Here is a 17,006-nt window from a genome sequence, read left to right as displayed (position 1 = left end):
AGTTGATGTTCAAGGCTCACCTCTTGTATGCAAGGAGTCAACACAGGCAACAAGGGGCCCATAGGGATGAACAAGGAACTCCTGGCTAAACTGAAACATGAAATGAAAGTGTACAAGGATGGAAGCAGGGTCAGATAGGGTTAGAAAACCCAAAGTCCACCTGGAGTTGAACCCGGGGAGAGCTGTCAAAAGCAGCAAGAAGGGTTTTCACAGCAGCAAAAAGACTCGGGGAGAAATGCTGAACGGGGCATCAGTGGTGTACTCCTGACCTCAGTACTGTTTAACCTCTTAATTCAGGATCTGCATGAGAGCAGACAGTGCAGTCTTAGAAAGTCTGGGAGGAGCAGTTGATACACCAGATGGTTTTGCTGCCGTTCACAGGCACCTTGACAGGCTGGAGAAATGAGCCAACTGGAGCCTTATGAAGTTCAACAAAGAGAAATGCAAAAGCCCTGTGCTTGGGAAGGAACAACCCCCATGCTGGAGGGTACATGCTGAGTGAAAACCTGAGTGTCCCAGTGGACCTGAACATGAGCCAGCAACGCTCCCCTATGGCAAAGAAGGCCATCAGTGCCCTGGCCTGCGTTAGAAACAGCACTTCCAGCAGGATGAGGAAGGTGTCTGCTACACAGCACTGGTGAGACACAGCTGGACTCTTGGGCCCAATCTGGGGATCCCCGACATTTCAGAGCTCCCCAGTGCTGAAGAGATATGGGCTTACTCAAGCAGGTCCAGCAAAGGGCTGCGAAGATGGTGAAGAGTTAGGAGCAGCTCTCTTGTGAAGAAAGGCTGAGAGAGCTGGGACTGCTCAGCACGGGGAAGGAAGGCTCAGGGGGATCTTACTCATGTGCATAAACACCTGATGTGAGGCAGCAGAGAAGACAAGGCAAAACCTCTCAGTGGTGCTTAGTGGCAGGACAAGGGGCAGAGGGAACAAACCGAAACCCAGGAAATGCTATTTAAGGATAAGAACTTCACTGTGAGGGTGTTGAGCACTGGAACACGCTGCCCAGAGAGGCTGTGGAGTCTCCACTGCTGGAGATGCTCAAAACCCAGCTGGACACAGCTCTGACACACCAAATGTAAACTGACCCTGCTTTGAGCAGGGGGTTTGGACTAGATGATCTCCAGAGGCCCTTTCTAACCACAGAGATGTGTGATTCTGTCAAGTCATACTTGGACCTGCTGTGCTATTAATGTCCTTTCCCTCCTCTTAGAAACCAGAGACAAATGCAACAATTCAGCAACACAACAAAAACCAGGGAGACATTTTGCAAGGAAATTGTGTGGTTCAAATTCCTGCAGTTTTAGAACCTGTGCTCTCATCCAAGTGGCAAAGCTCAGAGACAGGATGCAAGAAAAAAAAACAAACAACTGCTTGGTAACCTGTGGTTTACCTCAGGCAGTCAGCACGAGCTGGAAATCCAGTGCACACTCTTTATGCTACAGCAGCTTCTTGCACACTTGCACATGCTCTGCAGGAGGTGACATACTCCACATGCAGGGAACTGGTTTGAAGTAGTCAGGTGCTGCAAATTCACACTTGGCTTTACTGATGGCAACCTCCCTGGGTAAACAGGCCCTTAGCTTTGGTGACAGGCAGTCCAGGATTGACAGGACTTACCAAGTGAGCTGGAAGAAGTTTTGACACACCTGCTAAAGTATGGCAGTGCTTTCTCCAGCTCTGCTGCCATCCTGGACCAGTTTTGTAGCAACTGATGAGCTGTATCCTTGGTGTGGGGGCCTGCACAATCCATGTCCCAAGTCCCTGTTCTGACCACAAACTACCCCTTGAAATCAGTTACTCACAGTCTCTTCTTGGTTTTCCCTCTGCTCTGACCTGGGTCACTATATAAAGACCTCTCTTCTGGGCCTGCATGACCCCAGCCCTGCCATGGCCTCACACTCACCCTGTGGAAGCCCTGGAGCCAGGTCTGGCTGCAACAGGGAGGACATGGAGGAGCAGCAAGAGTCCCTGCTCCCTCGGAGCTGACACTGGTTTTCCAGACATCAGGCTGTCCAAAGCACACAAGCACCCACTGTTCTTCCCCACCACTCTCCCCTCCAAAGCCCAAGGCATCCAAATTGATTAGTCTTGCAGCTCTCAGCAGAACAGTGACACCACTATGTGTGCCGGCCTGAGCCTCCCTTCTCCTCCAAGCTCTCACCTTAAAACAGCAGCACAAAGCTCCAGCTCAGAGACCTAGAACAAAGATCATCAGGTCTGGGTTTAGATCCAGGCTTCCTCCAAACCCTGAGCTTGCTCAGTGTCTGGCTCTGGCTGCCCTTGAGCTGTAGGAGCAAGGAGGCTGCTCGATGGGAGCCCAGAGTCTTTGCACTGATTTAGTGAAAAATGCATTTCTGGCCTTCTAGGAACAGTTTCTCTCTGCTGAGCACTTTTAATCCCTAACTTCCATTGTAACCTGCTGAATTAATGCAATCTCTTTATTCCTGTCACATGCTCTTTATGAAGATGCTGGAAGGATGGGGGATCAGGAAAAGAGAAAATCAGTTATCAGTCACCACTTGCCAACAGTAGATTAAGCACTCAGGACTTACACATTCATGTATAAATTACTCAAGAGAGTTTCATTTATTTCTTCTTGTCTACCTTATACCTTTTTCCTCCTGTCCTACAGCCCTTGCTCCCCTGTTGTACTTGGTCACAACCTGCCTGCAGTGGATGAGCTGGAGAGTGGTAAACAACTCTGGACTTTTCTCCTTTCACCATGAGATTTCATTTGAGCTCCCTTTCCCACACCTCAAAGCATGCCTGATTTCTGGGAGCAGAACAGAGAACAAGAATAGTTAATCTTTAGTGATGTGATAAAATCACTCTCTCACACAGACAACTGGAGAAGGATTTCAAAAGAGCTGTTGTGCCAAGCACCTGATAGCAAAACCTGAAATTGAAGCCAACCCACACTTTCCTGCTCACAGACACAGCTCACTCATTTTCTCCTCAGCACTCTCTCTTAGAATCACAGCCTGGTTTGGGTTGGAAGGGACCTTCAAGACCATCCAGTCCCAACCCCCTGCTTGGGAAGGGACACCTCCCACCAGCCCAGGTTGCTCCAAGCCCCATCCAACCTGCCCTTCAACACTGCCAGGGATGGGGCAGCCACAGCTTCCCTGGGCAACCTGGGCCAGGCTCTCACCACCCTCATACTCCAGAATTCCCTCCTCATGTCTCACCTCAATCTCCCCTCCTCCAGTTTTCATCCATTCCCCCTTGTCCTCTCCCTCCCTGCCCTTGTCCCAAGCCCCTCCCCAGCTTTCCTGGAGCCCCTTCAGGCACTGGAAGGTGCTCTAAGGTCTCCCTGGAGCCTTCTCTTCTCCAGGCTGAACACCCCAACTCTCCCAGCCTGTCTCCAGAGCAGAGCTGCTCCAGCCCAAGGATCATTTTTGTGGCCCTTCTCTGGACCCTTTCCAACAGGTCCATGTTTTTCCCCTTCTCTACTAATTCTTCCTGGTACTAACATGTAAGTCCCTGCTTAGCACACCCTCTCACCACAAGCTGCTGTGCTTTGGAAGAGGCCACTCTTTCCATAACAAAAGCAAAAGCGTTGCAGTGCTGCAAGTGGGGGCACCTCATCTCCCTCCCTCTTTTGAAAGCAATTAAAAAAAAGAAGATTTAAAAAAAAGATAGTAAAAACCCACTTAAACAACCATGTAGGAGAACAGGACACATGGAGATTGGGTGGCCCTGGTGCAGTCCAGGAGAGGGAGGAGCGGGCAGGTGAGCGGAGCGGCTGTGCAGGATGGGGAGCAGGGCAGGGGGCTGGCAGCCTGCACTGCAGAGACTGTGCCAGCTGGCTGCCACTGCCTGCTGCTTCTGTGTGGGCTGGGAATAGAACAGAAGAGCCTTGAGGGGAGGAGCTGTCTGATAAATCATTAATGAATGAAAACATGAAGTCATCTGTCTGCCTCCGAGGCAGAATCCTCTGATAACGAGGGTGGTGGACTAGGGAGCCAGAGGTGATGCACCTACCTCACCCACAAGACCCCTGGCACAGCAGCTCCTTTTGCTGTGCACAAGAAGGTGCCCCCACCTCCTGGCAAGGGAAGGGCTGCTTTCCTGAAGCCAGCACAGAAACCCCACGATCTAGGTGGAAACACAGCACTAAAACTTACAGCACGCTTCGTGAGGGCTGCGCACTCTGCTCCCCTTGTGTCGCAGGCTGCTCGCCAAGAAACAATCTCCCTCCTCAGACCTTTCAACGGGGCCTTTCTCAAAGCCACAGCAAAACCTAGTATGACCTTTCCCAAGCACCAGTGGCATCTAATTTTAAATCAATTACCTACGTATACAGCACTAATTACCCATGGGTGTTTTTCAGCGATCAGGCGATCGACGGGGAACGTTAAGGCTCTGCCTGTGTGTGGGCAGGGACACGCTGCCTCCTCTCCGCTGCGTGAAGAGGAAAAAGCCCAAGAAGTGATGCTGAAAGGTGCATCTGTGTTTGTGGCCATGGCTGCAGGGGCTCCAGGCCTGGGCAGCGAGGGGGCAGGCGGTTGATCTGGGCTGCTCTGCACAGAGCAACCAAGCCAGGCCCTGCACGGCAGAGTGGTGGCGGGGCTGGTACAATCCTGGGAAGATCCTCGCCAAAGCGGTGTCCAACCCGTGGGAAATCTTTGATTGTCCTGTCTTTCCTCTGTATTAACCCCCCCAGGATGTTCAGGGGCTAACATAGTTTTAAAATAAGCACCTAAGAAAGAGAAGGCAGGAACCCCCTGTGAACCCACCTAATGTTGGTGCATTTGTGGGGTAGGAGACACGGGAATTTTACCGATTCGTTTCCTGAAAAAACATGATTTTCCGGAGCAAATTATCCATATCCCAGTTATCCAAACCATAAATATAATACACATAAGGCCATGAGAGCCCATGTACACAGACACCCAACCAAGCGCCTGGGCAGATCTGTGGAGTTTAACTGCAGATCTACTTGCAGCCCTGAAGTCCAGTTTAATTATCCTGCCAAACGCCCCTGAGCCACAACAAGCTTATTACCCTTTACCAAAGGACCTGCTCAGGCAATTTTACAAGGAAATTGCCTGTGCCTAATCTAATTGTTAAGAAGTCACTACAATTACCTTGGATCTGGAAAGACCAACAAAGAAGCAGGAAGTTCTGAAAGGTTCAAGAAGCTTCATGAGGCTGTTCCTGTAAATCACAGTTGCAGTGATTTGAGGATGAGCTCCCTGGAGTAGCTCCCAGTCACAGTCAGACACAGTTTCCCACCCAGAACAACCATAATGCAGGTGAGATGACTTCCAGCACACAAAATTATGATTTCTCACAGACACAAGCCTTCTCCTGGTTACTGAATACATTTACATAATTAGCAGGGTTTGTAAATGATCCACTGATGATGCCATACAGATTTAAATAATCTGCAGCCTCAGCCTCTGGCATTTGTGAGCTGTACCTGACACTTTAACAGCTTTTGCAAAAAGGTTTAACTGGGGCCCACTGAAGAATCCTATTTTTCAAGCTTTTGTTTAATCATAAGATGAGGAACATCTATAAAATCTAATGAATGGTTTTGGATGGCTTAGACCTTTCTAAGTTTTCCTTGCAGGAAAACTACCCATTATCACAAGGAACTGCTCCTGTAAATCACAGAAAGTTAAACTGGAGAATGCTGGGTGTGTGAAGCTACAGCCCGGCTTGGTATTTTACTCGTGTTTTGGGTTTAAAAAGAAAAAGAAGAGAAAAAAAACCCCTCTCTTCACACTCCACCACTGACACAGATGAGCCTAGGACAGATGACCTGGATTCAAACTGGTTAGATACAGGGAAGGGCTCGTGGTGAGCAGACAGTGCCAGCTCCAAGGGGATTTCTTTCAGACTTCCACAGCTTCCTCATGCTTCAACCAACCCTGACTTGCAGAGCATATTACATTTGCTGCTCTCCCTGTTCTGTGTCATTAAAGAACTGTCTGTCAAGGAACAGATTTCTACTGGAGCTGGTTATCAACCTGAAGAAACTACAATTAATTGCCAGATGTGCCTGTGGGTGTCTTCCTCCTCCACTGTGGAACTGAACAGAGTTACATATTTTTATAGATACATCAACACCCCCCCATTTCTTGTTTTAAATAAGGAAAGCTCATGTCTGGGTGGCATCTCCAATGCAGCAACGCCTAGAGCTACACCTTAAAGCTCCTGGAATTTATCCCAGATGTAAGAGATCAAAAAAGGAAGATAGCAAGACATTGACTAAACTCACGGGGAGGTTAAAAAAGAGAGGAAATATTCTAGGAAAAACATACCACGAGAATTGCTGGTTACAGTGGAAGTGAAATAGCAGTGACCATTTGACACCAAAATTCTCTACACAGCAACACTCAAGCTGAAGCAGGATGGTGGCCTGGGGGGGTACTGGTCTCCCATAGTATTGAGGCAGTTATTTTAGAGAAGAAAGGGGTGGTTAAAAGTCAAGGCTTAGGAGGTTTTTATTTGTTTAATCAGAAGCATGACTAGGAAGTATTTAATGCAGCAACAGAAACTTCTGATGCTAAGCAACAAAAATATTTAATACAGCAACTAGAGGTCTCCTGCAATGCACATGATGTTCAGTGATGTCTCTAATGTTGGCCTCAAAGGAAAAACTTGATTTTCTTTTTATTTCTGGAAACTTAAAGGTGCTGTAAGAGGGGTCTTGCAACACCAGAGGAACTGGTCTGTGTTTCCCACAAAATTAAAAACTCCTATCTCAGATATATTCACCCAGATCACACACGCATAAAAGCATTGGTGAAACTTGATGGGAAAAGCAAAGTACCAACTCTGATGTGAGTGTGAGCTCCTCCCAAAGATCCCCAGCCATGCACAGGGAGCAGCAGGTCTCTGTGCCTGGAAACAGAGCTCCTTTCTCCCAGCTCTGCCCAACATCCCACCCTCCAAAATGTCTCCAGGTGGGCTGCCTGCCGTGCAGCAGGGACAGCAGTGGTTCTGCACACAGCTGCAGGAGGTGTCAGATGAAAGGTGCCACATCTCCTGCAGAGCAGAAGCTACGTGAAACTGCTCAGAGCAAGACAGGAGCCACAGCACGTGCCAGATCCACTGCTGCTGGTACCAGTCGATGGCACGTTCCACAGACCTGGCCAGATGGGTTTCTGCAGATAACTGTTTGTGGAGAACATCTACCAGCCACGCAGAGGGGGACACAGATGTGGAAGGCACATACCACACTAACACAGAAATGATCAATACTTCAGTACTAACATGCAAGAGCTCTGCTTGAAACTAGCAGAGCAGCCCCTGTCTTCAGCCTGCTCGTACGTCCTTGGGGTGAGCACAGGGCGGCTGCAACAGCCCCTTAATTCCACACAAGCTGCCATAGAATCATAGAAGGGTTATGGTTGGAAGGGACCTTCAAGACCATCCAGTCCCAACCCCCTGCATGGGCAGGGACACCTCCCACCAGCCCAGGCTGCTCCAAGCCCCATCCAACCTGCCCTTCAACACTGCCAGGGATGGGGCAGCCACAGCTTCCCTGGGCAACCTGGGCCAGTGCCTTCCTGCCCTCATGGGGAAGAATTTCTTCCTGATGTCTCACCTCAATCTCCTCTCTTTCAGTTTCAAACCATTGCCAACAACAACAAACTGTCCTTCTGCCTTGTCAGCTTTGAGTAACGGGCTCTCCCTCTCTCTCTTCTAAAACACTTGGCTTATAAACAGTCTCATCTAAAAAAGAAAACGAGGATCTATGCTGTCATTTACAACTGTGCATGCTAATCCCCCAGAAACATCTAATGACACACAGGAAAGCTGGTGGTTAGACTCAAACTAAGCCTCCTGTGTAATTACAGTCAGTCAGGGGGCAAAACTCAAGAGCAAAGCATTTTAAAAAGCAAATGGAATGACCTTGGGCTGCTGCAAAGGCAGATACCAAAATGGTCGTACAGAAGATCTTAAACATAGGACTGTGCATGCTGAGTAGTCTTCCCAGCTCCCCAGAAAAGCTACTTCATTCATTTCCTGGTTTGCTTCTCTGTGTTTTGACACATTTGGCATAATCTTCATGGTAGAAAACAAGAAGGCTACAGCTTCTCTCAGCTGCCAGTCTCTGTGCTCACTCTCTGTCTGCAGACGTATTTGGAGACTCAGGTAATGGATTTTCCATCGGCCTCTGTCTTACAGGAATAAGGGCACGGAGTGGCCTAAATATCTCTCATCAAAGGATGTAAATGGAAAGAAATGAGGGGGAAGGGGATGATGCTTGATAGTAAATGTCATGCAGAGAGAGACTAATGCCCTGATGCTGCAGAGTTAGCAGAGGGGGGGAAAATGAACAAAAATTGTCATGCACAACCAACAAACACCACAGGAAAACGAGGACTGTCCTAAGCTGATGATTAGTTACAGCTAACCAGACCCAGCAACCACCACAGCAAGGGGTGCTGGGGCACCCATGCAACCACTAGCTCTAAGTGTACTGTACTATCATTTGGTCTAAGTTCCCACCGAAAATACCCCAAACTTTTAACTAAAACAGGACAAGAAATGACCTGAAATCCTGTTTCCAAAGTGTACAGTCAAAGTTTCTTCCCACAGGTCTTCTTTTTAACTAGCATCCTAACTGCATGAATGGGAAGGTTGGTTAATCAGGGACCAAAGTAATTAACATTTCAGATCACAACTAATACCCATGCATATTTTTAAGTAATAATTTTACAAAGAATCTAAGAAGTCTCATGCTGTTTCTATTTTGCTTCTTCTGCCTGTAAAGCCACTTGCTTCAGTATCATGATTTGCAAAAAATTAAATGCAAGGTAAGAAATGGAGTTTGAGTTAAAAAACAACAACAAAACCCCACAAAAGTTGTATCAGTAAATCAATACAGGCTGAAAGGTTGTCACAGGATTAGATGCCACCTTGCAAGACTAGAAAGGCAGGATTCTCTGCACAACACTGAAAATCCCAGCAGACTGAGCAAGTAGATTTTATATGGCTGCTGTTGTCTGCCAGGATCAAGGATGCACACAATCTTCAAGGCTTTTCAAGCTTTTGCTAGAGGGCAAATTTCAAAGCAGACTTCTCCCTGTCTAGTAATACTAAATGGGCTGGGCAGGAATGACATTTACACAGTTGAATCTTTCATTCTTTTCTCTTCCCTAAAAAGAATAGGAGCAATATGACTTGCTAAATTGGATATATTCCTGTAGGTGGGTGGAGAACAGGTGTAAAGGGCACAAGGACAAACCCCCATTTAATGGAAGGCTGTATAAACCTCTCTTACCTCTGAGGTTTCCAGAGTGATACCTTCAGCATCAACATGAATTTCCCAGGAATTGTAGCTCACTGGTTCTTGTTCTAAAAATCCCCATCAGCGATTTCGCTGATCACGAGTCTTGGGAAGAGCTGCCTCTCCCTGAGTGGGACTCCCTGGAGCCCCTGTCCCCCACTGCTAGGACTGCTGCAGGATGCTGTGCCCTGCTCCCTGGCTGCTGGAGGGTGCCGGGTCACACAGGACTCTCCCCACCACTGAGCACAGCTCTGCAGGTGTTCTCACAGCATCTGCTCACGCAGGGGCTTCACACTAGCTCCTTTAGTTTCTCTTCCTGGTTTTTCTGGATTGCTTCCCAGGCTTTCTTTTATCTTTGAGCTTAGCAAACTGATTCATATAAATAACTCGGTGCCCAAAAATATTCAGCTTTGGTAATCTGCAATGAGATCTCTCCTCTTCCTCATGCTCCTTTACATGCAGTTTCATTATGTTCGTGCCAGATGAGCATGTGAGCCAGAGGGAGACGCAATGAGAGATAAAGAACCAGAGCAATGTGCTTATGCTATGAGGTGGAAACAGGCACTTGTGCCTCGAGAGCCACACCAAACTGTCATTGAGAATATAACCTGTATAGATGCAAAAAACTTAGAAACACAGAATCATGGAATGGTTTGGGTTGGAAGGGATCATCCAGTTCCAACCCCCTTCCAACCTGGGCCAGGGTGTCACCACCCTCACACTCCAGAATTTCCTTCTCATGTCTCAATCTCCCCTCCTCCAGTTTTCATCCATTCCCCCTTGTCCTCTCACTGCCCTCTCTGGTGAAACTCAGTGCCCAAGATAAAGTTCAGCAAAAGGCACAGAGAAATCTCCTCAGCAACTCCCATAATAATGAGATCCTCTATCACACACACACGCATTCTGTCCTCCCATCAGCTTCAGCAGCCTCCACTGTGCTTGGCTGATAAAATAATCTCCCAAATGATTGTAGCTCTAAAACCTATTAAATCCATGAAGTATTGATGAGGCAGAATTCATGTTGAGAGAATTACTTTAACTCCCCCCTCCTGTATTTCCTCACAGCAAAGCCCAAGAGGTAAAGCAGCAGGTGTCTGCACTGCAGAACTCAGCAGGCTAGGGGCAGGGAACCTGCATCCCTCCCTGCTCCTCAGACTCCACCTAGAGATGGATTTATCCCCACAACATCTGCTCATTGAGCAAGAGCCTCATCCACAGAAACAGCCACATCTGATGCCCAGAAATCATGCTCTCTGTTCCTTTTAATCCCAGCTATGATTCGTGCCCTACACACAGCCCATCTTGCCCAGCAGAGCCCTCCTGTCCCTGCAGGGCTCATTACCTGGGGGTCAGGAGCATTACCTACTAACACCCTCTTGCTGCCTGATTATAAACTTGGCACAAGCAGCTCCAAGCTGGGCAATATTCTCCATGCTGGATGTTTGCTGGGAGGTTTGTTTCTTTTTTTTCTTTCCCCTTGCTTTGTTGCTGTTCTGGAATTTTTGGCGTGACTTCAACCAGAAGTTTTCAGGCTAATTCTGAAATCAAGGCATGGGAAACTGGCGTGATTTGTTCACGTTAAAATTTCTGGTTTAACCCCTTGAACAGCTCAAAAGGTTTTGTGATTTGGACCATAAACTTGCCAGGTGTCAGGGCAAAATGCTTGTATTTTAATCTCCGCAGAAAACTCCCAAACATGAATGCATTACTGAGCTCCATTGGCATGAGCTCATTAAGGAGGGGATGCTTCCTAGCAGCTGAATTCCCTGGAGATCCCACCTACAATGCCCTAGGATCCTACTACCAGCTGGGTGGGACCTTCCTGCTCCAAGCTGCACTTACACTTCAGTATGAAGTGGTCAGAGCTGGACGTGCAGCCCAGGGCAAGGCTGCTCTGAACCTAAAGCTCGTTCCGGGCGGGATGGCAGTGGTCCCTGCAGCCTGGCACACCCCTGCTTTTATTCAGCTCTCTAGAGGGAAGGAAGGGAAAAAGAAGGTATGAGGACAGGCCAGTGTGGTGGAACTGGAGTTTTGGTATCAACTGCACACTGACAAAAACCACCCCAGTTCCCAGAGAGAGAAGAGCAAAGCCGATGTGACACTCCCTAAAGCAACGTCGGGAGGGGGCCTGGCCCTCAACAGCACACGTGGAGGGCTTGTTATCTGGGTTTAAGAAAACAACCACTTTACCACTTGCAAAAATCCTATCATGGATCTTCAAGCTGCTGTAACATCACGACCCACTGCAAACACCTCTGCCATTGAGCCTGCTAAGAAAGCTGGGAGGTGAAGAGCTCTGCTCCACTTGCTGCCTTAGCTGTCCTTCCCTGTTTCTATCCCAATGGCTACAGCAAGAGGGACATCCAGACACATGGCCCACAAACCAACTCTCCTTTGCTGAGCAATTCTAATAACTGGATCACCTCAATCCCAGGGCAAAGAAAAAAGAGGGAAAAAAAAAAGAAAAAGAAAAAAGAAGAAAAGCTATACCAAATGGATTACAGTGAGATGTAGGAAAACACTTGGAAAAATGACAGAGACTGACATAAAGATACCTTCAGTTGGAGACTGAAATGTAACCTTCTTGGGGGCTCCAGGAAAGCTGGGGAGGGCTTGGGACAAGGGCAGGGAGGGAGAGGACAAGGGGGGATGGATGAAAACTAGAGGAGGGGAGATTGAGGGGAGACATGAGGAAGAAATTCTGGAATGTGAGGGTGGGGAGAGCCTGGCCCAGGTTGCCCAGGGAAGCTGTGGCTGCCCCATCCCTGGCAGTGTTGAAGGGCAGGTTGGATGGGGCTTGGAGCAGCCTGGGCTGCTGGGAGGTGTCCCTGCCCATGCAGGGGGTTGGGACTGGATGATCCTGAAGGTCCCTCCAACCCAAACCATTCCCTGATTCTCCCTGTGTAGGGTTTCTGACTTAGTAAACACCACAAGTGAAATGCTTCTCATCTCTGAGGAAGGCAGCCCAAACCCAACCTGGCTGGCACTGGAAAAGGGCAGCTTTGAAATCTTATAGGCCAGATTTAACACTCACCACCCCAGTGGCACCAACAGGCGCATCTTGTGCACAAACTGGACTGGAAGAAAAGAAACAGACTAAAACTGAAGGAGCTACAAGCAGAGCCCAGCAAACCTTGGTAAATCCCGAGATACTTTCAAATGCTCAAGCATTTCCACACATGTTCTTTCCTAAGGATGCATGACAATCTTCTGCCCACGGGGAGAGATAATGAAGATATGCAAGAGAAGCACATTTTGAGGCACTTCACTGCCCAAATTAATGAATCTGGAAAATGAAAAGTTACTAGAAATAGGACCAAAATCCACCAGGTCATCCCTAATTACAGAGAACAGCTAATGATTCTAGCAGAGCCTCTTGTGGGCATTGCAGAATACAGGTAATAGAAGATACAGGGGGTTATTTCTGCAGTGAGGGCACATATTCCAGGCTCTCTGCAGATAATGCCTACTTGCTGTGCAATGCTTTCTGCCAGAAACCTGACATAAGAAGAAGAATCACCAAGGGAAATTCAATAGCATTTCTGCTAGACCTCGAGGATGTAAATAATCATGTCACACAACCAGGGCACCCAGGAATGCACAGTGCACAGCAACCTTCCCAAGGCAAACTCATTGACTATGAATAAGTTACTGAAAATCTGTTTTTACAGAATTTCTAAAAATCAAAGCAACCACTTTCTGCTAAATATTTATTTGTCTAAATAAAGAAAGAATATGTATGTGACTGTCCTTAATGGGAAAAAAACCCACAACAAACACCAAAACAAAGTACAAAATGCTGTCTTAGCAGCTGACATCCAAATTTTTCACTATCGAGCTGAGCAACTAGGAATAACTGAACCATTGTTTAAGATGTGCAGTTGCTTCTGATCTACAGAGAAGTGGGCAGAGGGGAGCACAGCATCTCAGATGGCAGCTGAAACAACAGAAAGCCCCAGACTTGTGGAGGAACTCCTGCCTAAGTTCAGAGTGAAAAGAGCAGAGGAATTCCAGGCCCTGAGGGATGCACTGAACTTCAAGGCCTGTGCCTGAAGCATTCACAGCTTTCCTGGGAAGAGGAAATCTACAGGAGAAGGATGAGCACCCAGTGGCACAGCTGGTGCAGGAAGGTGCAGGTCAGGGTTATGATACAGCAGCCCCTCTGTTCACTTCACAGCTGGATCTTCCTCTGAGCCTGGTGGCAAAAGGCACAGGACAAGTCATGCTTGGAAAGATAAAAAAATCTTGTGAAAGGCAAGAGTTTTGAGGGGGGGCTGGACTGGCAAAGAGCAGTCTGACTAGGGAAAAAACTGAAACAGATGAACCAAAGGCTTTCTGTCCTACATCTGTGCTGCTTCTTCTGCATCCCCAGCAGCGTGGGCAGCAGGTCAAGGGAGGGGATTGTCCCCTCTGCTCTGCTCTGGTGAGACCCCACCTGGAGAGCTGTGTCCAGTTCTGGAGCCCCCAGCACAGGAGAGACATGGAGCTGTTGGAGAGAGTCCAGAGGAGGCCACAAAGATGATCCCTGGGCTGGAGCAGCTCTGCTCTGGAGACAGGCTGGGAGAGTTGGGGTGTTCAGCCTGGAGAAGAGAAGGCTCCAGGGAGACCTTAGAGCACCTTCCAGTGCCTGAAGGGGCTCCAGGAAAGCTGGGGAGGGGCTTGGGACAAGGGCAGGGAGGGAGAGGACAAGGGGGGATGGATGAAAACTGTAGGAGGGGAGATTGAGGTGAGACATGAGGAGGGAATTCTGGAGTGTGAGGGTGGGGAGAGCCTGGCCCAGGTTGCCCAGGGAAGCTGTGGCTGCCCCATCCCTAGAAAGACTCAAGGTCAGGCCTCTGAGCAACCTGATCTAGTCAAAAAGGTCCCTGTGCACTGCAGGGGGGCTGGACTAGATGAGCTTTCAAGGTCCCTTCCAACCCCAGACACTGTGATTCTATGATTTGTGGGACTCCTTGCAGCCATGTCAGTTTGGGATGTGGGAGGGATGGCCACTCCGTGACCACCTGAATGCTGTGCTCAGTGCGAGGCAGGGTAAACCTGCAGTGCCACACCAGTGTCTGCTCTGACATCCACGAGGCTGCTCTGCAGAAAGACCATCAGAAGAGGCCCCTCCTCACACTGCTCAGAAAGGTATCATCAGCCTAGCTGAGGGGGTTTCACGTTCAGCCAAGGTTTCCCTCCCAGCACGCAGGTGTTCTTCTCTGATCAGCCCCTAAAGCCACGATGAATTTTTGATCTGGAGGCTGCATGACCTTTTCTAGGACTTTGATACAAGATGAATAAATAACCACTGAGCCTCTAAGCTCAGCTTCGACGTCAAGATAAATTCAAAACATTCTCTTGACACCCAGCCCTTCTTGGATTCAGTGGCTTAGGGACAGAGACTGGGCAAAACTGTTTCCCTGTCTTACAACGTTTGCAATGACTTTGAAATTCTCTAGGAATTTGCAGTGCCACAGGCAAACCTCCTGTGGGGTCAGGGACCCTTCAGAGATCCTTACAGATGAGAAGCCCAAGGTTCCTGATTACTCTACCTCAAAATAAGATTTTGTAAAGAGTTTGAAGTGGGAAGAGGGGAGAGAACAGCTGTGAAAACAAGCAAAATTTGCAGAGTCTGTTTACTTATTATAATGGCTCCAGGAAAACTATATTAAGTTCTAGGGCAAAATCCTAGAGCGTGGAGTGGTAGGAACTCAGCTTCAGATTGGCTTGAAGAAATTCCAGGATGTTTACAATCCAGCAATGGGAAGTGTGTTTTTTTCAATAGCTTATACTCTGAGCAAGTCAGGGAAACAGGCAGTTTCCAGGAGCACCAGTTTGTTCCCTACCCTTCTCCCAAGCTTTGAGATCCAACCAAGTCAAGCAGCCACACTCTCCAAGTTTGAACATGACCTATATCGCCCAAGTAGAACCTCTGTGAACCAGATTGTGGGTTTTCCACCCCCACTAACAAGTTTACTGGATCTGTGTGACACCATGTTTCCTTGGAGCCACAAGAAGCAGATTCCCTGATTTTGGGGTCTTCTCCAAGACTCCTCTCTCACAGACAGAGAAGAGGCAAAGTCTGCACTGATCAACAGTGAGCAACAACCCTGAGAGGCAACAAGGAAGCACTTTTCACTGAGGATGGTCAGACAGAGGAACAGGTGCCCAGAGAGACTGTAGAGCTTCCATCCTTGGCACCCAGTTGAATTTTGAGTATGAAGACCCTGAGCAACCTGACCTAATATGACCTGTTTCAAGTGGGGGTTTGGACAAGATGACATCTGGCAGTTTCTTCCAACCCAAAGTATCCAGTGATTCTAAGCAACGTGCTGCTGCTGTCCCTTTCCTCTTGCTGCTCTGCAACTCTGCTCTTTTACTAAGGCCAGCCATGGAGATGAGGCTGGTCTCAGGGGATGCATCTTTGAAGGGAAATTGAAACACAACCATCTGACTACCAGCTCTGCTGACAAACTTTTTTCCCTTGGTGATAACACCCCTTGACCTGTGAGCACCGCCACAGCTTTGCCACACACAAAGACCAGCCTATCTGTAAGGACACTGAGCAACTTCTAGGCTCAAAGTATCATTACTACTGCCAGGAAGAAAACTAGATAGAGATCCTACCCTCTTCAGCAGGAACAGGAGTCAGCACAAAATCTGATGGACTCATGAGCTCATGCTGCTGGTCTGGGGCTCATCTTTGGCCCTACGACTAAATCCCAGATACAGAATTGTTGGTATTTCCCAGTGGATGGACAGGATTTAGGTGCAAGCTCACAACATGCCCAGCTGTCAGAAAAGCCCAGCTGCAGAGAGAAAACCCCCAAAGAGGATGGGCTACAGCAGGGCTTGCCCAGGTAGCCCTGCATGGGAGAGTTCATGTGTTTGGGCAAAATCTTTGCCAAATTCTGGTCTTGGTTAGTTTTTCTGATCTTTAAGACATTCTGCAGAAGGCTAAACAATCTACATTTAAACATCTGCTAGCTAATCCAGATCTTTCTGAATGATGTAACAACATCTGGTTGTTTGGGTTTTTTTAATGGCAGAAAAGAACAAGTGTTCTCACAGAGCCAGGCTTTGATTTGCAGTTTTCTACCCCGCAGGCCATCGGCTCTGAAGTCTTCTGCCAGTGGAGAACCAGCCACTTTTCATCTGCAATCCGCACATGCTGGCTGAAGAGAAAACACCAGTCCAACACTCTGCTTGGCCAAGGGAAAGAAGGGACACAATCTTCTGCTGGCTTTTTTTTCCTGAGGGTGATGGATTGGCACCAGCCAGAACGGTGTGTACTGACAGTCTCCTCGAGGGAAAAGCAAAAGGAGCCCACAGAGTGCTCCAGGTCTGCTGCCTTTCTGCAGGTTGGAAGGGTTTTCTCAGGATCACCCCTCTCCAGTCGGGGCATGTCACTAATGACCTCCTCTGCCTCCTCCCAGCAGCACAGACACAGCACACATGCCATATTCCCAGAGTGCCTGGAGGACCAGAACTCCATAGGAAGCTGGTGCCTCTGGAAGTGGCGCACAGAGAACAGCCAGGGAAGCAGCAAAGCTTGTCTGTGGGATGGAAAGGAGGAACAGGAAACCTGGCACAGCACACAGGAGCACTTGCTACCTCCTCATCTCACAGGTGTAAGCAAATCATCCCAGCTCCGTGGGCCAAGTGTGCCAGTCAGGGAACAGATAGAAAGACTGCAGAGGGACTGGATATTCCCATCACTTAGAGGGGTATGTGCCCCTCTGCATTATTTTTGCTCCCAATTTCTTT

At 48.4% G+C, this 17,006-nt stretch overlaps 2 protein-coding genes across 5 annotated transcripts in view; one reads left to right on the top strand and one right to left on the bottom strand.

Moving 5' to 3' along the window:
• The window catches only part of FYN (FYN proto-oncogene, Src family tyrosine kinase), a 129,040-nt gene that overhangs the window by 54,336 nt on the left and 57,698 nt on the right, over positions 1-17,006 (bottom strand). The window lies entirely within an intron of this gene.
• CCN6 (cellular communication network factor 6) overlaps positions 492-17,006 on the top strand; it is a 126,101-nt gene continuing 109,586 nt past the window's right edge. Inside the window, exon 1 of the mRNA XM_051613583.1 lies at positions 492-637. Within this exon, the coding sequence (XP_051469543.1) occupies positions 492-637 (146 nt within the window). The remainder of the gene's footprint in view (positions 638-17,006) is intronic.

Source organism: Apus apus, chromosome 3, assembly GCF_020740795.1.
Source record: "Apus apus isolate bApuApu2 chromosome 3, bApuApu2.pri.cur, whole genome shotgun sequence".
In the NCBI taxonomy this organism is placed as follows: Eukaryota; Metazoa; Chordata; class Aves; order Apodiformes; family Apodidae; genus Apus; species Apus apus.
The sequence above is the reverse complement of the archived record's forward strand: the minus strand, read 5'-3'. Positions and strand labels throughout refer to the sequence as shown.